At 39.8% G+C, this 25,422-nt stretch overlaps 1 protein-coding gene across 7 annotated transcripts in view; it reads left to right on the forward strand.

Moving 5' to 3' along the window:
• Positions 1 to 25,422, forward strand: part of Ppfibp2 (PTPRF interacting protein, binding protein 2 (liprin beta 2)) — a 149,755-nt gene that overhangs the window by 26,234 nt on the left and 98,099 nt on the right. For all 7 annotated transcript variants that reach the window (XM_013511943.1, XM_013511945.1, XM_013511946.1 and 4 more), the window contains exon 2: positions 7,757 to 7,855. In XM_013511943.1, the coding sequence (XP_013367397.1) occupies positions 7,792 to 7,855 (64 nt within the window). In that variant the 5' untranslated portion in view covers positions 7,757 to 7,791. The remainder of the gene's footprint in view (positions 1 to 7,756; positions 7,856 to 25,422) is intronic.

The raw sequence follows: 25,422 nt of genomic DNA on the forward strand, positions 1-25,422 counted from the left end.
AAAATGTTCTGTGACTTTGAGTTTTTGGTTGTCATTATTTATTGACTCACAAGTTCCTGAGGTGAGAACTCAGCTCTTGCCAGTTCTTTCCCCCTGACCCACAAGCACTGTTCACCTAACCCATTCTGCCAGTGCAGTTTCACTGAGATCGTATTTGGTGTTTCCTTGTTAGGGTGTGATTATCCTGACGTTTTGGTTTCTGTGGTGTTGTTTGTTATTTGCTTTGTTTTCTATTTTCTCATTGAATTAGACAAATTCTGACAGTTATGCAAATCTCATAAGATGTTTAGGTGCATCAGGTGTTCTATCAAATTCATTTTACTGAAGAAATCTCTACCAGAACTTTGGCCTAGGCTCATCCTTTATGCTTACTGTGTAGTTGTCACCCTGGTGTCTCCTGTGTCCTCTCCTGTCACATTCTTTGTGTACTTGTGGTTTATGTTTTTCAAAATAAATTCTTCCATTATTGCTTTAGTGGGTAGCTTAATTAGATGTTTGGCTTCAATCTGCTGTGTTTACCTGAAGTCTCTCTTGTTTACTTTGCCCATAAAAATAAGATTGGCTTTATACTGATTTTATAGATGACATAACTGAGGCTCAGAGAAGTTAAATAAATTGTGTAAATACGCAAAGCCATAGCAGGCATGGTGGTACATGTGTGTATTCCCATCTACTCGGGAGGGCCAAGGCTGGGAGGTCACAAGTTTGAACCTGGAAAACTTGGTGAGACCTTGTATCAACCCCCCTCCCCCAAACCAAAAACAGACTTTCAGCAAACAAACAAATGAGCAAACAAACAGAGCTGGGGCATATCTCAGTGACAGAGAACCTGCCTGTGTGTGAGGCTCTGGCTTTGATTCCCTAGCACTGCAAAAAGAGTGGGAAAAAGAAAAGGAGGGGGAAGACCCACAGCTTTGATGTGGCAGAGCCCAGGTTTTAGCTCCAGTCTGTCGGGCTATACCATTTATGTTCTTGGTTAATATAGGATATGATTGAGAGTTTAGTCACTGCCGTTAATTTCCTTCATTTCCCTTTTTCTCCTTGACATTCAAATGGCATCCCAAAGAGACAAGTCTCTTACAGACTTTTTAAGAGGCTGTCTCCTAAGCTTACAGATAGCAAGAAGTGTTTCTTAAAATAACAATTTAAGAGCAGGTGTAGTTTATGGGAGGCCTGTAAATTATAGGGGAGGACTTCCTCTTCTTATTCTATAGTGACGTTCCTTTATCATCTGTTGACATTTGGGAATGGGAAAGTGTGAGATGAATCCAAGTCGTGTGGCAGTGGCAGGGTTCTTGGCTGAGGGTGCCTCCCCTGGCCTTGCCGTCTATGCAGGGTTCATAGGATGGGATGTAGGCTAAGGGTCCCCCTCTAGGCTTTGCCTTCTGTGCAGGGTTGCCCGATGCAGCTGCTGAGAGTCATGTCCCAGCACTGGCTCAGCTGCTTCCAAGGCACAGGAGATGCTGAAAGGAAGGGTGCCAGGAACTCCTAGCTCTGTTCTCTATTTGTTCTTCCAATGGGGATGTGTGAGCCTGCCCCAAACAGCGGTCTCAGCCCTAACCGCTTTTATTAAGAGAAAAGAAAATGGAATGAATTCTTGTAATTTAGTGTGGTGGGATGAGTAAATTTTTCTTGCCTATGTTCCTACCTACTTGTGATTCCCTTTTGCTAAACATGAAAACAATTAGTGTAGTGTCTAAATCACTTGCGAATGATGGATAACCAACTTTGTTTCACTTCCTAAATTTTAGAACACATACAAATCCTGCACTCGGATCAACATCACGATGAATTGGCCTTTGTTGGCACAATTCATCTGGCTATACATCCGTCACTACTCATTGCAGTGTGAAATATTCTGTTCCTTCCTCATTGGCTGCCTTTATGGCTGTGGGATCATTTTCCCAACTGGTAGCAAAAACGAAGATAAACTCTTGTATTAGCAAGAGCTGCAGGCTCAGTCATTGTCATAATAGGACAGTGTATCCACAGAGGCCTGCAAGTGTGGGGAAGGATCATAATAAATGGGCCACACTTTTTCTTAAACAACATCTCTGTGGCCCAGGATGAGCGCATTTCTTGGTATCAAAAGCATGATTGCTCATCAGGGCCAAATACTGAGCTGTGTGAGGTGCTCAGAGAAAATGATACCTGCTGTTGTCCAACATGACAACTGTCACTACATTGAGCATATTAAGAGGAAGACCCTTTCTGCACCTGCTCCTATTCTTCCCAGGCTGGTTGCCGCCCCTCCTTAGACTCTGCACAACACATTGTTGATTTTTCTGTTGTCTGTGCTGTGTCAGGCCCTTAGGTGGCTGCTATATCTTCACTGTCATTGATAGAATGAGTTTAGTCTCTCTTCACACTGTCTGCTTAGAGGTCACCCTGATTTGTGTTTGTCCCTTTGCATTTTGACCTTGATTCTGGCTCTCTTTCCTAGCCCCTTTGGGTTGGTCCCTCTTTTGGATGCTCTCTCTGCCTCCTTCACCTTACTTCTCTCTAGGAGGCCTCTGGTAGTATTAATTCTGGAGCTTTGTGTAAATTTGCCCCACACCTCCAGTGAACCCAGATCCTAAGGAAGATACCAGGTTCCTGTGGGGATCAGTAGACAAGGAAGACACTGCCTGTTGTCAGATGAGACTTGTGATCTGATCTATTAAAAAATAATATATTTGGTCTTTCTCCCCTCACACAGAGCTCCTAAACCTATCGGGTAGAGTTGAGAGAAACAACTTTGTTATTCATAAGCCTCCTGCAGCCATACCTAAGTGTATGCTGCTGGGGTGACTCTTAGACAACGGGGCTGGTTATCAGAGGAAGCAACCATGTCATTAGAGGCTTGGAACTTTCACTCCTACCCCTACCCCTTCATCCTTAACCTTTGGGACAGGAAAAGGAATAGAGACTGTTCAGTCACCAAAATTGAGAGACCAATGATTTAACCAGTGATGCTTATATTAAAGAATCTTAATAAAAACTCCTAAAGGAAGGAATTTGGTGGACTTCCCAGGTGGTGAACACAGGAGGTACTGGGAGGGTGGTGCCTCTGGACAGGGCACAGAAGCTCCTATGTATCCTCTACTTCCCTGTATACCTTGCCCTACGCATCTTTTCCATTTGGCCTTCCCTGAGTTGTGTCCTTTATGTTAAACGAGTAAGCAAAAGTAAAATGTGTTTCTGAGTTCTGAAAATTATCAAATTTGAGGAGGGCATTGTAAGAACTGATTTGTAGCCAGTGAGAAGGCAGACTTTCACCTGTCGTCTGGAGTGGGGGCATTCTTGGGGGAGTGAGTCCTCAACTTGTGGGATCTGTTGCTGATTCGAAGTAGGGAGTGTTAAGATCGAATTGAATTGCAGGACACCCATTTGGAGTCCACAAAGAATTAAAAAATTGCTTGATATTAAAAAAAAAACCTACACATTTGGCATAAAAAATATAAGATTAGAAGAGACAGTTGTTTGTTTTTTTTTAGTCCCAAGTTTCTCGAGGGTGGGGATTGCCCCATGGTGTGTTGTTTGCTGCTGGGACCTCCAACCTACAGAGTGCTGAGGGAAGAAAATAGCCATTAGCTGCAGAATAGAAAGCTAACTAGTGACCTGGTAGCTTTCCTTATCCAGCGGAATTGTCTGAGTCCACAGCTGGTGACAGGCGGTCTTCCACCTGTGGCATAGTTGGCCTTTCCACACCCAACACCACTGATGCCTCACACAGACCCTGTGACAAGGCTGGCAGGGACCCATTCTTACCCAGTTGTCCTTCCGCCACCTCAGACCCAGCAGATGTAGAATGAGCTCATGAGCACGGCCCGGAACAGGTTCCCCAATCTCACTGGCCCACCTCCTGGCTTGTGACTAGGATGCACCTTTGACTCATGTTTCACTTCAGGCCAGCTCCCACGGGTCCACCCAGCTTGCTGTTTGCCAACTACAAACTCATTGCTGGGCACAGGGCCCATATTCTTCACTTGCAGGCTTTCTGTTGCAGGAGAACAGACATATCATGGGTCCTTGGGAGTTCACACCCTTAAATGCTCTCCCAGATTCCACGCTGGTACTAAGGCCCCTGATGGGGCCAGCCACAGCTTATCAATGGGCCCAGTCTGCTGAAATACAAGATCTTTCTTTGTTTCCATCTGAGGCCACTTGATTTTTTTTATGAACTGTTATCCAGACCCCTGAGGTAGTGGTTGTGCTTCCCAAAGCTGCTCTTTTTAATTGCCTTTGTTCGCTTATGTGAATTCTGGGGAAGGTTTTGAGTCTTCTTGAGCTAGATGCTCTTGTATATCTTGACACCTTTTTGACCTTAACCAACTACATCCTGCCCTTACAGGTTTCCCTGCCTTTTATGTACCACCCCCTCTCCCTGCAATAGCAGTGTCCTCATCTTCTGAGAAAGCACCTGTTTAGCAGTCAAGACTCAAGGAAATTGTATACCGTACCTGCCTCTTCAGCACACCTCATAGTGTGTCATATTTATTTGCTCACACTTCTATCTTCTCCCTTAGACTGTGTGGTCCATGGGAACAGAGACTAGGTGTAATTTATTAATATTCACCAATGCTGAGCACATCAGGAGTTCAGGGGATGTTGGCTGCATGAATCCAACCATTAATTTGTGGACATTTACTCATAAACTTTTCTGTGCCAGTCGCTCCACTGGGCACTGACAACAAAGGGGTGGAAAAAGGCAGACAGGGTCACCTTGCCTCCATGGGGAAAGTGGCCAAGTAAGAAGAAAACAAATGTGTTACTCGGGTTACTGTGCCTCAGAAGGGCTGCTTTAGATGAGGGGTGTTCAGGGAAGGTCTCTCTGAGATACTTGGGAGCTGGGACCTGGTGAATAAGAATAATCAGCTGCGCAGAGAACCAGGGACTGAGCTTAGGGCAGAGGGCCTGGCAGATGTCAACTTGCAAATATCCAGGGTGGGGAGCAGGTAGGAGACCAGTACTTTTGACACAGAAAGAGCCTTGGGGAGAATGCGTTGAGGTTGGCCTGGCCACACTGCGGCAATTTTCTCCTGGGTCACAGTGAAGATTTTAGAATCTTGTCCAAGAACAGTGGGAAACTTGGAGGGAAGTATTTCAAACTTTTAATGTTTTTTATGGCTGACCAAGTGGGAATTTGCTGGTTTTGCCTTGTTTCTGCTGTCTTTCTCAGACCTTTCTTCTATCTTGAGCCAAGCTTGTTTCCTTTCAGACCCCAAGATTCCTCTGGAGCAATCTGGGATACTCTGGTCCTGGTTTCAGCCCTTTTTCCCCCCTGCCAGAGCTCTGAGGTGCTTTTGAGGCTCCTGGATCCCCTCATGGAGCTCTCATTCTCTTCGAAGCTCAGTGCCTATTGTTCCTGAGCCTTCTTTGGCCTTCATCTCTGGGACCACCACCTTTACCTGCCTCCACATTAGGGGAACTTCTCTTCTGTGCCATGTCTACCTCCTCCAGGTGGACCATCCTCTTGATTATATCTGGGTTGCCCCTCCCTGGCCCCTCCTCCATTGTATTGTATTGTATTGTATTGTATTGTATTGTTTTTATTTTACTTTATTTTATTTATTTTATGTTTTTGAGACAGGGTCTTGCTATGCAGTTCAGGCTGGCCTTGAGCCCACTTTGTAGCCCAGGATGGTCTCGATCTCGCAACGATCCTCCTGCCTCAGCCTCCCAAGTGCTAGGATTACAGGCATGCCCAGCCCCTGCTCCATTTTAGTTGTCCTGTCAAAAGTAGATCTTGAGGTTATCTCCTTCCTTAAAAGCGCATAACAAAAATAGCTAATATATATCAAGCACTTACTGTGTACAAGAGAACATAGTTAAGTGCTCTGCATGAAACTTTAATAACTCATTAATCATGATATCAATCTTGGGAGTTAGATGCTGTTACCCTATTTTATGGTTGAGGAAATTGAGGCTCAGAGATGACAGTACATGGCCGAGCTGGATCCGAACTCGGGGTGCAACCTACATGCCTGTGAATTGAACTGCTCCTTCCTGGTACAGTGCAACATTGCTCTTTGTGGACCTGAAGTCCTTATCTACATCATCTTCAAAGCCATTACTGTGTGGTGCCCACCTTCTTCACGCCAAAGATCCAGCCTCACAGGGAAAGTTAGCAGAGACCGTTAGTGTTGGCTCCTGGGCCTGAAGTGTGCTTGAGTGTGGGAGCCAGGCCTCTATTCTTTAAAGTAATGGTGCCTGTCAGGCAGACTGGTACAGAAGGCCATTCTGGACCTCATTGTGGTCCAGAAAAGTCCACATTTGTAATCCTATGGGAAAGTTATTAGAATTGTAATAAGTTAATTCCAATCTACCACTTCCAGTGCAACTCATGGCAAGAATAAAGACACTAAGGCATATTTGTAGTTGTGGGTAACCAAGGGGCCCTGAGTCCAGTTAGAACAAGGGCTAACTGGAGCACAGGCCTTGACCCAGGGCTGAACCCAGGTTTTATTAATTCGTGAAGAGGGGAGTGGCTCAGGGATGGGTGACTACAGAGAGTGGCAGGAAGTATGTGAGTGCTGTGAGCTGGGCTAGGTAGGAGGCCTGAAATCACCTCTGCAATATGCAGAGAGAGAAAGAGAGAGATATGGAGCGAGTAATCTACATATCACAGACTGGGACACTATCTAGTGTTTTGGGGTCAGTGCTTCAGTTTTGATGTGTAATTTTCAAGCCCTAAGAAGTCATAGCCTCTTTTCTAGAGGCTTATTCTCAGCCAACAGAGGGGTGTCTCTTGGCCTAGTTCACACCTACTTGAGAGCTGTAGGCAGGGCATCACTGACTAGTCGAATTGTGCTAGACCCATTTGCATTGCTTAAAGCCAACTGAGGGGATAAGGAAATGCCCTAGCCAGCTCTATGCATATCAGCACACCAAGGTAGGACCAGATGCACTTCTTTCAAGGAGAGATGCCCAGGTGGTCCTCCACATACTGGTAGGTTTTGCTGAGTAAGCAAACAAATGGAAACGCCTGCTCCCAGGAGTTATAGACCTGAGCTAGGTCTTTCTTAGGATTACAAACTCTGTTGTAAGGCCTTCTCTTCTATCCAGGGAGGAGGTTTGAAGCAAGGAAAATGAGAGGAGGCTGCAAGAAGGCAGTTTAACTGGTAGTTGGTCCAGGGTTAGCATGTGTAGTTAGGGCTGTTGTAGGGCCCTCGGAGGGGAAATTGGGCATTAGGAAGTGGTTGTACTCTGTGCTTGGAGATATTCCTCAGTCCTGAGAGGGTGGCCCTGAGCTTTGAGTGATACTGGGTAGACTGCATCTCAGACGGCCAGCATGGTGTTTCTCAGACAGTGTTCTCTCCGTATCCTTGTGCCTGAGACCTAGAAAGGTAGGCATACTGGCCCATTTGGAGAATTGAAGGTGGCAGGTGAGGCTTCTCCACCAGGGTCACAGCCACCCAAGGAAAACATTGCAGGTGTGGGCAGATGCAGCTGTGAGGCAGTATAGTGTCTCCCAGTGCTGACTGGAGCTTCTGGAGCCCGGGACTTTCAGCATGGAGAGGTGTAACAACTGCGTCTCACTGCCACAGGTGACTCTGGAAGGCCCTGGTGGCTTTTTATCACAGAAGTAAAGTATGTGGAAAAGAGCACTTGTGTCAAGGGGAAGAGGCCAAGAGATATCAGACAGTACCCACAAGCAACCAAGATTCTTCATGAAAATGCATTGTATGACAATGGATTTAAAGTGTTTTGTGGTCTTATGTGCGTGATGCGGCAGTTCTGTAATTTTTCCTTTGTTCTGTATTTGGATTTTCAGTAATAGGAGGAGGACACTAAGCAGGAAGAGGAGCCATGGCTTCTGATGCTAGTCACGCACTGGAAGCCGCCCTGGAGCAGATGGATGGGATCATTGCAGGTATGCTCAGGAGACCCAGTGCTTGATATATAGTTCTATACAACATAGAAACCAACTTGTCTCATTTTCCTTTTGCACAAAAAACTCCTTTATGAAATTTATTTCCAAATAATTTTATGGTATAGGCCATCTCTCTCTTTTTTTTTTTTTTTTTTTAACATACACACTTGTAGAACTGTGGTACCTGGTGTGGTAGTTCAGGGATCTCTGCTGAAACAGTGTGGATATACCATGTGCATGTATACAACACCATCACAGTGTGGGTCCTAGCTGTGAGGCAGTTTGGGTGCAGTGAGATTGATTCTGTTGTAAATTTTTCAGAGCACACATACTTATTCAGGTAGAGCTGAAACCTGAAGTTGAGCAGACTTTTCTACCTAATCAGTGTCTGCTCACTTCCCCAACTGATACTCAGTGTGTTTAGGAGACAGGAGGCAATTTTCTATTGATTCACTTAATGTGGAATGTTCTTTATATCATACTGCTTTTAATGCATCTCAAGGGCTTGGTTTTAATGTTTGCATTTGCTGATAGGAGACTTTGTCTAGAAAGGACACCCAAAAGATTGTGCCTCATTGGAAAGAACAACCAGTTGGCTTTTCTAGCTGATTAATTCCTTGATGGGAACTGGAATGTTGAATTGGTTATAACAAGTCTTTTATTGAAAGTCTTTCCAAAAGCTCCTCGGTCTCCTTTTTTTTACCTGGTACCGTTCAGAGTGGCCTTCTTTCCACAGAGAGTACATGTAGTCAAGACTTAGCTCCCTATTGTGTGAGCAGTGCCTGGAGGAGATGGGGAAGGAAGGTAGGGGATGAGTGTGTCTGCATCACACGAGAACTCAGGATACCTGACACTGCCCATTTATAGGAATTTGCTTTTCCTTCCCATTGCAGAAATAGATCTGACTCATGGAGAGTTCTGGGTATTAGAGCCTGGAGAAAGAGAGATTGTCTGTGTCTCACAGCTTCATCACATTATGGGTGGCACCATAACACAGTCTAGCTCTCGTCTCTTGGGCTCTTAATTTCTTCATGAATAGAAGCACCCTTGAGAGTAATATCCTACTTTGTAGAGTCTCCACAGATTGGGATGTCCTGTTCTAGGTTATGGTCTCTGATGATATTGAGAAGAAAGCGTCAAGAGGGAATGTTACTATTTTCATGTTGGTCTCCGTGTTTATTGTCTGCCTCCTGCACCTGAATGTAAGCTCCACAAGGACACTATCACTGCCACTGTATAAACAGTACCTTGGTTCATCTACAGTGTAAAATAGGTGTTTAATTAGTATTTGTCATATGTATGTTTTAGTTACTTTTGTGAATAAAATCTCATTGATTAGGAGGCAGATTTTTTTAGACTTTATCTGGCTGAATATTGAACTTTGTTTATTATTTTTTTCTATTTATGCCTTTGTTTAGTAGATTCTTTTGGAATATAAAATCACTAATGACTTTTTGAGGATCTAGAAGTTTGTATGTCCTGTGAACCATCTCCTGAGTTGTAATGAACCCATACAAACATTTGACAGGAGCTGTCTGACAGATAGTTCAACACTGAGGTTATTAGTATCTGGAGGGTATGCATTCTATGCTATTCTTGATGAAAAGAATAATAATAATTATTGAGCTCTTGAGGACATTTTTCTTCAAGATTATTAATGCTGTTTTCATTTTTTAAGATGACTGAAGAGGTTAAGAATTTTTCTGGTTATTAATGTAATCTACACCTTTTGGGGCTTGGATGATCTTTGGACAAATTACTTTTTTTTTTTTTTTTTTTTTGGGACAAATTACTTAATTCTCCTGAGAAGTAGTTTCTTTGTAGATAAAATAGTGGTAATAGTAGTAACTATCTCATATTATTGGTAGAATTAAATTAACGCAAATAAGGCACTTAGAATAATGCCTGGCGCTAAGCAAGTGCTCAATTGTTCTGTTTTTATTTGTTGATATTAGTGTTAATAGTATTTTTACTACCCAAAGTCATAGTAAATGGAAGAACCAAGATTTGAATTCAGGGCCCTCTGACTCTTTTATAGTTGTTTTACTTCTAGGTTGGTTTCTTGTTGCTGTGTGGATTATATAGAGAAAAGAAGATGATGCTGTTAAATTCTTTCTTACAACCCCCTAGCCAGAGCGATTATGTTCTCATCTCATCTCATTACACAGTATTTTTTCTAAGTAAGCGTTCCTTTGCTGTAACAGTGGCACAGCTAAAAGAAAGTTTGAAAACTGTGTTATTATATTGTAAGACCACAGATCCTATAGAAATGATATTTCTTGGGTGAACATTTAAATCTTCCTCTCTCTTTGTATATTTTCTGATTAACTGAGGTTGAATGATATCAGGCATCACTACCAAAACACACGAAAGACCCAAACACGAACCCAGGGACTGTATTTTATCATGCTTAAAAAATGGAATTACCACTTGTATCAGTGAAATTTTTATGGGCTCCCTGTACTCATCAAATAGTAGCTACTTACACAGAACATCACGAATACCTGCTAAAATATATACAGTTCTTTCTGTGATGATTATTAATAATCATTACATATCAAGGAACTTCCCTTTATAATTACTCTGTATTATGACGTTACTTTTCCCCCCAAAATTGTCCTTTGCTTGGGCATATATTAATGTTTATGTAGTTCACTTTTGAAACCAAAAAAGTTTCCCCCTCCCCCAGTTAGTGGGAACAGGGAAGATGAGTATCAGCCCTATATGTGAACAGGCCAGAAGTACCCTTGAGAGTACATCCTTGTGCACAGGTGGCAAATGCCCGCCACCTCCAGAGCCACAGTGTAATCACCCTCATCTCAAGGTATTCAGAGGCTTGGGGCAGGTGAGAGATAAATATCAGTTCTTATAAGTGTAGATGCTTTGTAAGCAGGGTTGTCATATAACCCTCTTGTAAACTTGAGTTCTTGAAACATGAGTGGGTGTGTTCCAGGTGTGACTGTATTTGATTATACCCCTCAAATTTTAGATCAGAAGGTTGAGAAGAGGTGGCTCTTAAAGACCCTAGAACCAGTGTCAATAACGATTTGTTGCTAATACAAAAGACTATTGTTATAGCTTCCCACAGGATGTTAATCTTTGATCTAATCTTTTTCCTCATTAGCCTCTGTAATTCTGTCTACAATTAGCACTGCAATTGAATTACACTATTGACAGCTGAAATTGAACTATATATTTCTTAATTATATCCCTCTGGATGGCACAGAGCAACTGCCATGGATTTTACATAGGGCTTTTACATAGGGCTTTAATTTTACATAGGGCTTAATTTGTAGGCTGCCAGGCTTGGTGGCTTTTCTTTCAGGCTACTTCTGGCATAGAACCAGGGAGCCTTGTGGTCAGGACATAGAGGACCTCTTATTCCTCCTTGTGGCAGGAGGTTGTTTATGCAGTTATCTACAAGCTGTTCTCAGTGATAAGGAATAGTTAAAAGGAGCCTGTTTTATGACAGTTAAAAAAGAGTTTGCCCTGTCTGCTGGGCCTCTCTGCTATGATTAGTGCCTGGGTTTAAAAAAAAAAAAAAAAGAAAGTTGTGTGGGAACAGAAATGATTCTGGTCCAGTCTGAGATAATTCACTTAGGCCCATGACTGGGCAGCTATGGTGTTAATGGATGGTGATGGATGTGTCTATGCTCTGGACACCCTGAATAGTCTGTACCTGATCTTATCCGCTACTTCTCTGAGGGGAACCGACAGAGAGCAGTTAATCAGTCAATAGCACCAGAGCCTAAACTTGTCTGTTTCCCATTCAAGATTTAGGCTGAGAGAGTCATGAGGGGATTATGGCCTTGCTTCTGTTCTGCGAGAGTTTGGATATGACTGGAATTATTTATTCCTTAAATACTTGCTAGAGCATAGGAACTTACCTGCAAAACCATGTGGATCTGTTTTCTAGTTGGAGGATTTTCTTTCTTTTTTAATGGTTATGGATAGTCAGGCATTAATCTATTCTTACTTGATTCTGGGCAAGTTATATTTTTCTAGGAATATGTACATTTTACTGAGGATTTAAATTTTGTTAGCATTTTGTCGGCCATTCCATTTTAAGATTTACTATACTTGTTATATCTCAGTTTTTATTCTTCTCTCTAATTTTAATCAATTTTATCAGAGATGACTTTTCTCTTTTGTTGGTTTTTTTTTTTGAGATAGGATCTCACTAAGTAGTCAAGGCTGGAACTGAACTTGCTACGTAGCCCAGATTGGCCTCAAATTTATGACCCTTCTGCCTCAGTCTCCCAAAGTGTGGCATCTCACCCAGCCTGAGATGATGGTCTTTTTTATTATAGCTTTCAGAGAACTTGCTTTTGCTTTGTTATGCAAGTTCTACCTTGTGTATGTGTATGTCTTATTCTATAAATAATTCATGTATTGATATCCATGCATTATAGATCTATACTTCATGTATGTATATTTAATATCTCTGATACCAGGTCATCTTTTTTCTACTTTCTTTGATATATCTCTTCTCTTTCAAAACCCAACTTCAGGAATCAACCAGTGATATATATTTTAAATTGACTTCTAACTTACTTGTTATGATTAAAGTGCTTGCTGACAGTGACTCTGTGATTTTTTTAATTCTTGATCCATGGACTAAACTAGAACATTCTACATTCATGTTCTGTGGGTGCTCATGAGGTGTGTGCATTTTTACAGTTAGGCACAGGGTTTTATATTTGCCAGTTATACCCAACTTGTTGATTGTGTCTTCACTAGCCTTACTGATTTTTTTTGATCTACTTGATCTTACCACATTATGAGAAACTCCTATGAAAAGTTTATGTAGAGGTCTTCTCTCTCCCTTCACTGAGGATTTAAGATTTGTTTCCTGCCTCTCTCAAGTGGCTCAGTAAAGCTCAGATCTTAGACCATCAGGGAATTGGCAGTTCATATGTTTTTATCCTTGAGATTTTGAGCTCCAAAGGTTCCTCCCACTTCAATTCCTTTAAAAACTATGTATGTATACATATATGTTTTTTGTATGTGTGAGTGTTCTTAGCATGTTTTTTCTGTATAACTAGTCTACTATCTGCCCTCTAGCTGTCAAGAGCACTTGAGCATTCCTTGGCTCTTGGTCCCATCCCTCCATTTTCAGAGCCAGCAGTAGAAGGCTGAGTCCTCTCAAAGTTGCATCTTTCTGACCTATTGTTCTGCCTTCATCTTCTGACCTAAGAACTCATATGATTAAGGTAACCTCCCCATCTCAGCAACCTAAACCTCAGTCTCATCTGTAAAATCCCCTTTACCATATCAAATAACACACCAACAGGTTCTAGTGTTAGGATATTGATATCTTTGGGGGACCATCATTATATCCACTGCAGTGATCAGTCAATAACTTCCCTTTATTTCCTTGCTCACTTTAAAAATTGGAAGAATAGACAAAGGATCATACAGAGATCAAAATATCAGGTCTATTACATTATTAACTTGAGAAGTTGGCTTTACCTAAATCTATAATTAGGGTCATAAATACCACCCATCCTGTACATACACCCCAAATTGAGCATAACCCCATGCTACAAACTCCCATTTTGTAGAGGGTTTCGGAAAGCTTCCCCCAATAATTGGTAAGCATGCTATATTGTGTTGAAGTTTACAACCAGAGGAAAAATAGTGGTAACATTTTTGTACTGTTACCTAAAATAAAGGACCACAGAACATTGGGCTTTAGAAGTGTCCAGTCAGAGCCCCTCTTGTGCCTATGGGGAAACTGCAGGCTGGAGCTCAGCCCCACCCAGGGAGACCAAGCTCCAAGCTTCCTGGCTCATGGAGGTGCTCAGCCATGGCTGACTGCACCTGTGTGCTTCCCAAACTTTCAGTCTGACATTTCATGTGAACTTCCTTCTGGCTCAAAGAAAGGAATTTACATTTATAATTGACAACTATTTGTTTTGATAAGATCTATTAACTTTTCCTAAGTAAATGTAGCATGGAATGATATCATCAGATGGGTTTTTATGTGACAATTTTGTAAAAGTTTTGGAATTTGCATATTTATTTCCAAACATAAATTCAGATTTAAATTATCAAAAAAAAGAAAGAAAGCTTCCTCCAAAGACAGTGGCTACATCATTGTAGCTCAGATGTAGAAGGTGAGCAGCTGAGCAGAGAAAGAATTCATTCTTTCAACTCTCTAGTCAGGAGACTTCCTCTTATAGGGAAAACTTGAGTTGAGTGCAAGGAGAGAGGGTAGAGTCTACGAAGGACGCTTCTCTCTTTCTTCCCTGCAGAAATATGAAGAAAGGAATAGTTCAGTCCATTTTGTGCTGCTATAATAGTTCAGTCCATTTTGTGCTGCGTAATTTATAATGAAAGAATTGCTTTTCACAGTTCTGGAGGCTGAGAACTCCAATACCAGGTAGTGGCATCTGACAGGGGCTTTCTTGATACGTTGTCTGATGGCAGAAGGCAGAACGGTGATAGCGTATGATTGAGAGGGAGAAGGGGTCAGGGTAGAGCTCATCCTTTTATTAAAACCCCTCTCTTGTGATAACTAAACTCTTCCCAGGATAAAGGCATTAATCCACCTAATTGTCTCTAGTGTATGATTTAAAGTCCCACCTCTCCACACTGTTGAATTGGAATTAAGTTGCTGACACATGACCATGGAGGACACATTCAAACTATAGCAAGGCTTAATAGTTCTTGATTTTTGTTGTACCTTCCTGTATGTCATGATATACAGTCAGTTTTGAAAAAATGCTTTCTATGTGCTTTAACAAAATGTGCTCTCTAATGGGGGGGCATTGATCTCTGTATGTCCCTCTTTGTTCTGATAGGTCATCGCTGTATTTTTATTTGCTCTTGGGATCTGTTGATCTGTCACTTCCCAAGACAGATGATCATGGTGTGTTATCTTTTTTTTTTTTTTTTTTTTTTTTTTAGCACATGTGGGGTTTAGTTTTGTATCCTTTTGTTTAGGGTTTATATATTTAATTTTCTCAGTGAGATAGCTTGTAATTTTTTTGTGGTGGACAGATCCCTAAATTGCACAGTTTGGTGGGGAGGAGAGAAGTAGTAGAGCATTCACACTCTGATCTGAAAGTTTTACTGGTAGATTCTCCTTATAAAGGAAGCTAGGGAACATTCTCTCTTTTTAAAATATATTTCACAAAATAGTTTGTTACACTAGAATTATTTAGTTGCTGAATGTTCAATGGAATGAATTGTAAAATCATTTTAGCCTGAAATTTTCTGTCAATTTAATTTCTTTATAGGAGTATACAGATGATTTTTTATTCATTATTTTACCTAGTAATTGCTTGTTTGTCACTGTTTTTAGCCTTTTTATGAAAGTACCTATTCCAGTAAATGAAATTTTTCTGGAATTCTGGGAATCTTTTGTTCTTTGTTTTTTGTTTCTTTTTTTTGAGCAGTGCTAAGGATTGAAACCAAAGTCTCCTACATGCATGACAAGAACTGCATCACTGAGCATATATTCTCAGCCATACTAGTATGTGGAATTCTTGGTTTTATCTTTTTCAAGCATGTCATATTTTAGTCATTTGAGTCATGCGTTTTTGGTTTTTTTCCCCCATAATACTGGGGATTGAATCCTAAGACCTTTGCACTGAGCTACTTCTGCAACTATTTCTATATATGGATGTTTGTATGTATGTATATATGTATGTGTGTGTGTATGTAGTGAAACAGGGTCTCATTACGTCACTAAGTTTCTCAGGTTGGGCTCAAGCTTGTGATCTTCCTGCCTCATCCTCCCAGAGTGCTGGGATTGCAGACATGTGCCACCACACCCGGTTCATAATTCTCTTCTGACAACATGAAATAACTATATTTCTATTGTCCGTTGTCCAAATTTTGAGAATACTACAGGCAAGGTCAATGTATTTGTAATTACTATCACTATTGGTATATATACACATATACATATATATTTATATTTCTCCAATTTTTTCATTTTAACTTTTTTGGTTTTGTTTTTTGCCTCAGCTTCTGAGGCACTGATCAAGTTTTTATTTTTAAATCTGGTTAGAAAGCTAAATATTTATCTCTATTCTTTCATCTTTATATTTTTTAACATGCATCTGTAAAATGAAAACTAAAGCTAATCTCTTTAAAGAATAATATTTGTCTTCCTTTTTAATAATACCTGATTGTCAAAGAATGCTTTAATTCCTATCACTGGCCCATCTTCTGCATTGTTTTTGTTAGTATTTTGTTTGTTAGTATTCTAACATCTTAATTTCAAATTACTATTATTTTTTAGTTGAAAGCTGTGATGAGTATTAAGCTTAACTGTCAAGTTGATGGGCTTGCGAGTTACCTAAGGAATTCATAAAGCATGATGTGTCTGGATAAGTCATGGAGGGTTGACCTTGGGGGTCTCTGTCTGGTCCCTGGTCCCTTCCTTTTTGGTGCTGATCCACTGCTCTGCTCCTTGGCTGCCATGAACTAAACACTTTGGTTTTCACCATGCTGTCCACGGTAATGTTCTTGCCTTGGAGCCAGCTGACCATGGACTGAATCTCCTGAGACCATGAGCAAAAATATAGCCTCCCTTCTTGCATTTTGGGTGTCAGATATTTGATCCTAGTAACTGGAATGCTCACCAATATGGGGGCATTCGTTCTGTTTGGCCAACAACTTCTCTCATCATAGTTCTTCCATCCCTGTCCTCAATCCTTTAGCTTAGTGCTTTTTCTTGCTTCCTTAAAATTCTTTCTGTAATAATAATTCTTTCAGTAATAACTTTTATTAATCATCATCTAAAATGTGTTTAAATATTCTTAATCTTGAAGTATAGTTTACTTCATACAGGCTTATAGGTAGATAGCTACTTGTAATTATTTTGTGGTCATTGGAACTTACTGCTAATGGAAAGGTTGGTGACAGTCTAACTGGATCTGTCTTCTATTTCTGATTGCTTTGAAGTTTCTTCTACCTTCTATTCTTCAGTTTCACTATGTTGTTTCTAGGGTGAATTTTTTAAAAATATATTCTTCTTAGACTCAGTATGAGAGTCTCATTGTGAGAGGACTCAGTTGTTCCTTTCTGAAAAACCCAAAGTCATTTTTTTTCTTCATTGTTGCCTCTGCTTCTTCCTCTGTATTATTCTGGAACTTCTGAAGAGTTATGTTGGGCGTTATCATTCCCTCTTTGTAGTCTCCTAACTCTTCTATTTTCCACTTGTTCCTCTCTCTGTGGCACCCTGGGTGAACTCTTTATGTCCGTATTCCTCTCCAATAACTCTCTTGTCTGCTATTTGACCTGTCTACTTTAATTTGGCTACATTCTTTATTGTGGTGTTTATTTGGTTCTTTTTCAAATTTCTCCATTCTTTTCTCATGCTTCCCTTTTCTTTTATTAAGGTTTCTACCTTTACTTTTCCTTTTAACTATGCAAAGCATATATGCCCCAGTATAATCCCAAATAGAAAAGTATGTACTCATAACATTAATGTGTTGATGTAGTACATATATATGTATAAGCAATCATGTAAAAGCTGTATTGATTTACGAATTTCTTATCTCACTGGCACATTTAATGAAGTAAATTTATTCAAGTTTTTACATTTATTCTAACAAATTATTTCTATCATTATGAGAGCTACTTTTTGAATAATTATACCATTTTAGAGCAGTTATAGAGCATTTGGGGATGTTGAAGAAGTGAAGGCTCGTATCTTCAGGTCTGAAGTGGGAGCAAATGAGCTAACACACAGATTTCATTTTATAAATGCAAGGTTTTAGAGCACATTTCCCAACTTGTAAATTGTTTTAATACAGTATTTTTAAAATTCACAATTCACTTGTGACTATCACCAGATATCTCATCTGAGGTCAAAGAGCCCCATTAACATGGTAAAAGAGTATTCTGTAAAAGTTTATCTTGTATGTTGATTTTTTGTGTGTGTCTTTTTGAGACAGGGTCTTGCTATGCAGTTCAGGCTGGCCTGGAGCTCACTTTGTAGCCCAGACTGACCTTGAACTCACAGTGGTCCTCCTGCTTCAGCCTCCCGAATGCCGCGATTACAGGTGTATGCCACCACATCTGGCAATATGTTGATATTTCTGAATTTTAGAGCATAAAAAATTATGTAAGTGAAGTATGCTACATTGTGCTGTAATAACAAAAAGCCCTAAATGTCAGTAGTTTGGAATACAAAGGTTCATTTCTTGCTCACACCATAAATTTCCCCCAGATCCATGGTGAGCTTCGGACTCTGTCATCTTTACTCTGGGACATGGGCAGATTTAATCTCCACCATTGTCAGAGAGCAAGATATGGGGAATTGCCTGTTGGCTTTTAGACTTTCTTCCAGAAGTGAGATGTCAGAGAATGTCATGGCCATGTGTAACTTGAAGGGGCAGAGCTGGATCCTACTAAGAGCTCAAGTGAAGGGGAACCAAAATAGTTTTGTATAACCCTATTGTCTACCACATACATACTTACATTCTTTTGAAAGTGATCATTAGGGGGCTGGGGATTTAACTTAGCGGCAAAGTGCCTGCCTGGCAAGTGCAAAGTCGTGAGTTTGGTTCCTGGTACCAGAGAAAAACAAACAAACAAACAAAAACCAAAACAAAACAAAACAAAATGAAAGTGATCATTAAAAAGCTTTTATTTTTATTTTTTACTTTTTTGAGACAGGGTCTCACTATGTAGTTCAGGTTGGCCTTGAACTCACTGTGTAGTCCAAGCTGGCGTTTAACTTACGGCGATGCTTCTGCCTCAGCCTCCTAAATTCTGGGATTACAGGCATGCCCCACCACACCCAGCAAAGGGCTTTTGATAAAATCCTATACTTGTATTTCATGAAATCATAGCCTCAAAATAATTACTCAAAAATAAATACTAAGTCTATTAAATTTTAATTGTACCTGAGAAATCCTTAAGTGACCTCTTATAAGCCCAAAATCTAACATTGGTTGAGGTGCTTTGCTAGGGCAATGGTTTCAATTTAGGCTTCATTTTAGAATCACCTAGAAAACTTTTATTACTTCAGGTCATGTTTCACACCAATTAAATTAGTATAGCTGAAGGTGAAACCCAGGCACCTATAGTTTAAAAAACTCCCTATAGGATTTCACTGTGCATCCAAAGCTGAAAACCTTTGTATTAATCTGACTCTCCTAATACTTTATTGTTCAAAATAAAGTAAAATGTCCTGCTAGAGAAACAGTTTTAGAACTTAAGTGTGGGTTGAAATGATTGGAGAAATAACTTTGGGGGAAAGAACCCTACCTTATATATGGGCATATCCCACAGTAGTATTTCATAATGGGGCTGTAATTTGTAGGTCTCCGTACCAGGACAGTATTGATCTATTGTTTTGTTTATGTTGTTCTGTTAATCTCAGCATGAGAGCACATATTTTCTTAATTGTTATATATGATCCTCTGTTTCAACTTGTTTTCCCTTATGGTTGTAATTTCTTCATAGGGGCTACTCATCTTCAGGGAATGTGTGGAATATGGAACTGAGCCTTCTGGGAAAGTCTCTCTTTGCTAAGGCTGGGCTTTTGGTATTATACCATTCTGGACTATTGTGTGCGCGTTTGTGTGGATTTCTGGCTTGTGGTTTTATTAATAAGTGCATAGTAGGAATTTGGCATTACCCTTGTGGTATGGAGAGGCCTGTAGTTTTGTTTTCTTACAGGGTTTGTGTGTATATATGCATGGTTTTATTAACATGCAGGCGGCTCCTTAGCACTTTACAAGTCTCTCTGCCATTGTGTGAATTTTACCATTAAGTTTATTTTTTTCTTTTCTCTTTTTCAATCTTAGCTCTACACTGAAAAAGGGGAGGCATTATCATTTTCAGCTTTTGTCTTTGTTCACTGTGGGAGAAGAGAACTCTTGGAGGTTGGGTATGCCTTATTGCCAGAAGTTTCCCTGAAGCAGTACACATTTTTTGTAGGGTGTCATGTGGCCTGGCCTGAGATTTTCTGAAATGGTTGTTCTGTGAAAATACTACCAGTGCTACCCACCTTCACTTGTGCAATTTCTGAAAGAAAGAAAGCTAATCAAGGGCACTTGGACAGAACCTGTCTGTGTTTATTCTCTTACTTCCCACTAAGCGAAGCACCTCAGTTCTCCCATATTGTCTAGCACCCTATTGGGACTTTCAAGCACAGTTAAACCTAAAGTACCTAGGCAAACTAAATGTGAAGCTTGACTCTCTCACTTTTTTTGAATTTAACAAGTTAAAATTTTTCAAAGTGGTTATAAAAGTAATGAATATTAATTATTATCAGCATTAAAAATTTCTTTTTATGTATATTTATATATACACTTATACATTTTGATTATTTTCTTTTTTACTGAATAGCATAGGCAAGTATTTTCCCATGTTACTGAATTTCTGGACAGTATGTGAGTTATATCCTTCAAATGTCCCAGAAGTTAAACATTTAAAATTTGGGGGCATTTTCATTTTCTCTTACTTTTTCACAACTGGGAAACTGTTGAAATTTTTTTTCTTTTAGTATGGGGTATAAACCCAGGTTTGTACTAAGCCACATCTCCAGCCTTGTCCCAGTTTTTATTTTGAGACAGGGTCTCAGTAAATTACTAAGTTGCCCAGGATGAACTGGAATGTGGGTTCCTCCTGCCTCAGCTTCCCTGAGTGCTGGGATTACAGGTGTGCTCCGCCATACCTGGCAGATCATTTTTGTATGTTACTCTGTAGCTACATGGGCATTATGGCAAATGTTTAGAAAAGGCAGGTTATGGTGTGTGTAATGCCCATGTTTATTTTTTAGGAGTATTTCTATTGATGGATTATTAATTTTAATTTTGAGTTTTATTATGTTGAACAGTGTGTACTTAAGAAAATATCAACAAAATATTAAATTTTAATATGTAATGAGTGTATAGACATCCACATTTTCAACATCAACTGTTTACCTGCTTTCAAGATTTAAAATATAACAGCAGAAATGAATTCCTATGTGAACTACAATGAAAATACAAACAAAACTCTACCACAGAAATAATCTTTACCTCAATTATCACATCTAAGGCAGTCTTCACACCTGACAATAGCATGTTCCATACACAAGTCTTGCTTACACTGACAGCACATGTGCTTAGCCTTCCTTTCCTGCTTGCAGATCATATTTGTCATCTCTCTTGTCCTCCTCTTCTGTCAGGAGCTTCCTATTATAGAATGACCACTGAGAGGGAAAATGAAATGTCAGTAAGATAAAATATCAAATATAAACTGAGTGTTTAGAATGCACCTCAACATTTTCTACGTCAACTCTTGGTTTGCTAACCAAATCTAAAAAATAACGGTAGAAATAAATTCCTATGCGTATTACAGTAAAAATACAGATAAAACTCTACCACAAAAAAAAATCTTTACTTCAGTTATCACACCTAAAGCACTTTTCACGCATGAGAACAGCATGTTTCTTGCAGAAGTGTTACTTACACTGATAGCACATGTTTTGTTTTCCTGTCTTGTTTGCTAGGACATATTTGACATCATCTTCCTGATTTCTTAGGGGGTTCTTATGATGTTTCACCGGTCTGTTCACAGCTCTGCTCCAGAATTCTTTTTAGTTCTTTGGACAGATCCATATCGTTCTTCTTCTGTTGTAACTGAGCATTTATCAGTTCCAGTCCCAATCTTCTAAGAAAATTTCTCTAGTATTTTGTGCTTGTTCTTTTCTTTGTAAACTATGAAGCTTTTTATGTTTCTTATGTTTAGGATTGAGTAAAACATAGCCATTGGCCAATGCTTTGTGTTTGGTCATAGCAAAATGTCATAGTTGCTGCATGTCTCAACTTCATGTACTCTATCTTTTGCTTTGTTGTAAGATGTGACCACTTCTGGCTTCATTTATGTTGAAGATTTGCTATCAATCATTTGTTTGTTTGCTTGTGTATGTGTGTTTTGAGATAGGGTATCGCTATGTAGTCTAGGCTAGCCTGGAACTCACTGGGTAGCACAGGCTGACTTTGAACTAACAGGATCCTCTTGTCTCAGCCTCCTGAGTGCAGGGATTACAGGCATGTACCACCACACCCAGCTTCACTATCAATCTTATCTTCATGGTTTTACTACCTTGCTTTTCTTCCCCACATGGGAGGCCAATGTTAAGTCTATCTAAAATCTGTTTTTTGTTTTGTTTTGGTTTCTTTTCTTTTTGAGACAGAGTCTCACTATGCAGTTCCGGCTGGCCTGGAGCTCACTTTGTAGCCCAGGCTGGTCTTAAACTTGCAATGATCCTCCTGCCTCAACCTCCTGAGTGCTGGGATTACAGGCATGCGCGCTACGCCCAGCCTATCTAAAATCTGAAGATTGTACTATACATTTCTCTGTTGTGAGCTAGCAACATGTTTTTCAGGAATCTCAGCTTTGTTCTTGTGAATAGTTTCTGTGCGGGTCAACTGGTACTCTTAGCAAATGTAATATCAGTGGGTAACTAGTGAACCAATTGTTGAATGTGACATTACTTTTTGAAATACACAGATGCAACAAATCCAAAATTGTGGTTTATTATTCCATGAAGAAAATGCTAGTAGCTGAGTTGCTGGACAAATTTCTAAATTCAAGGTGTAAATTGTCTTCCCATCTCCCAGGGCATATCTTTTTATACCATATTTGAAAGGCTTCAATGATGCAAGTCATGTATTTGGACAGGGTATGAATTCTTTGACAGTTCAAAACAAAGCATTCAACAAATGAGTGAATAACAGCCAAATTGTCAGATATTTTTCTTTCTTGGTGGGTCTATTTTATCATCAAAATGTAGGCAGTTTTGAGGGAAACTAAATCTATTGTGTCATTATTGTTCCTAAAATCCCAATGCCACGTCTGTCACTTCTCCATTAATCTTTTAGATTTTGACAGTCAGAATGATAAAGTCTGTTATGAAGGCTTTTAGTTTAGATAATAAGGTGTCATGATAAATATATTTTTGAGTATTACCATTGAGGCATATAGAATGTTTTCTTGCATTTCATTATGAGTATATTTCAAAGCATCTTGTACATATCATCTGTTACAAACAATTTCCAACACTGAATCTCAGTGTTGGCATTCCATCCTGTCTTGGTTACTTTTCTTTCGTTGCTGGGACAAAATACCTAACGCCCAAAATGAAGGAAGGAAGGAAATTAGCTTACAGTTTGTGGAAGTTTCAGTCCATACTTGGCTGGCTCCAAGGTAGAGTGGCACATGGCAGAGGGCAACAGTTCATGGCGGGGGAAGACAGCAAAGCAACAAGCGCAAAGGGAGGAGTAGCAGAGAAGAGCAAGCCTCTTTTCCTCCCTTACATTGTGAGCAGGCTACCCCCAACCAGGGGGTGTGTAGCACTCACATAATCTCCATGCCCTCCTCTTGCACAGGCTCAGGATGAATACAAAGTAAGCACCCTGGCTCCCTGCTGAGTCACACAGTTAACCTTCTAAACTTCTCAAATTGACACAATAAACAACATCCCAGAAGGGTAAGGGCATGTTCTTTTCACTCCAAGATGCAGAACTGCTGAGTCACTTAGCCAAACCTCTAGACTCCCGAAAGTGACACAATGTATCAACCATAACACATCCAGTAGGCTTCACCCCTGGCAAGAACCTAATAATGTTTTCTGACCTAATTCTAACATTGGATCATTCAGGTATACATGACCATTTTGTAGCATTTTGGCTAGTCATATTTATTTACATTACTGTTTTCTTCCTCATTTAAATCAAGGTCTTCATTCTGTACTTGTCTGTCATATCTCTATCTGTCATTTCTCTGTCATATCTCTGTCCATTGCATCTGTCACATATTGCTAAGTTCTTTAGCTTATATGAGTGAGGTCATCGGTAGCCAAGTCACCTGATGACTCATTTTCAACCTCCTCTAAAAGTTGCAAGAGCAGATTTTCATGTGACATTGTACTGAATTGGGCTAATTCTACAAGAAAAATCAAAAGAAAACATTTAATAGAAAAAATTATAAATACACAAAAATGTAACACAGCACATAATGTGTGTAAAACTCACCCACTTACACTTTGATCCATGTGCTGTATCAAGTGGGTGAACACAAAGATTGCATCCTGTATTAGCCCAGTGCCGGCTACTGTTATGCTAAAGTACATATTTTCATTAGAAAAGTATGGTGCGGGCATCTGAGGAACCAATTAATCATATGAGTATATTTCTTTAGGCCAGATTTCTAAAATTGCTAGGTCAAAAGGAATGAATATTTTCAATGTATCATGCTAAATTGATTTTTAGAAAGATTGGGCCAATTTTTCCATCTGTTACTGTTAACAGGATGGGAAGATATCTTCCTCAGTGCATGCTTGCCAACATAAATTCTTTTCTTTTTTCCTTTCTTTTCTCTTCTCTTCTTTTCTTTTCTTTTCTTTTCTTTTCTTTTCTTTTCTTTTCTTTTCTTTTCTTTTCTTTTCTTTCTTTTCTTTTCTTTTCTTTTCTTATCTTATCTTTTCTTTTCTTTTCTTTTTCTCTCCCCCCGTCTTTTTTTCTTTTGGTTTTTTGAGACAGGGTCTCACTGTGTAGTTCAGGCTGGTCTTGACCTCACTATGTAGCCCAGGCTGGCCTTGAGCTTGCGATTATCCTCCTGCCTCAGCCTCCTGAGTGCTGGGATTACTGGCATGTACCACCACACCTGGTGATTATTATATTTTCAACTTTAATAATTTCATAACTAAAAATTAAATGTCATTTTAAAATCTATTTACTAGTGAGAAAACATTTAACTTCCATATTTGTTTTTCCAGGGTTGCCTGTATAAAAGCTTTATTTTATGTTTGAGAAGTGGCTTGGCTCATTTTTTTATTGATGTACAAGGTTTCTCTCTCTCTCTGTCTCTCTCTCATGTATATGTATATGCATGAGAGAGAGAAACATGGCCATATGGAGATACACACACACACACACACTTGGGTATTGTCTATGTTTATAGACATATGTCTATATGTGTTACGATTTCTGTCTAGATGCGCCCCCCGACGAAGCTTCATGCAGTCTTGGGGGATGGGCTTTCAGAGGTGGTTGAATGAAGAGTTTGTGATTGATTTATGGTCCAATGCTGGGATTAAGGGTGTGAGTGCTACACCTGCCCTAGGGTGAGTAGCCTGTATACAATATAAGGGACTGGAAGAGTCTTGTGATTCATGATTCCCACTATCATACACTTTCAGAAAGCAAACTGGCGATATTACAATAATTGTTTGCTTCAGTGTAGATTTTTCATTCCCGAGCTACCTGGCAAGTAGAAATTCAGCTCCTGGGAGAATAAAGGGAACAACAATTAGATATCAGGCCTGCAGTGTATCCATAAACATGACAACCCTACAGCTCACATTTTCTAAAAGAGTCCTGACTTCAAATATTTTATCCTATTGGCCTTATTAGCAATCCAAATGCCTTAGTAGTACATCTAAACTGTATTTTCTAAAGTGTTTCTTATTGTTTAAAGAAACACAGAAATCCTTTGTTAGACTGTGTCACCCTAATTTTGGTTTGGAAAAAGTATATCACTGTACTTAAGAATATTTCTTTTGTTTTTGTTAAATGATGGGGGTTAGGCATGCGAAAACAGTCATTTTG

This window comes from Chinchilla lanigera, unplaced genomic scaffold (assembly GCF_000276665.1).
Source record: "Chinchilla lanigera isolate Chin_1 unplaced genomic scaffold, ChiLan1.0 scaffold00013, whole genome shotgun sequence".
Lineage (NCBI taxonomy): Eukaryota > Metazoa > Chordata > Mammalia > Rodentia > Chinchillidae > Chinchilla > Chinchilla lanigera.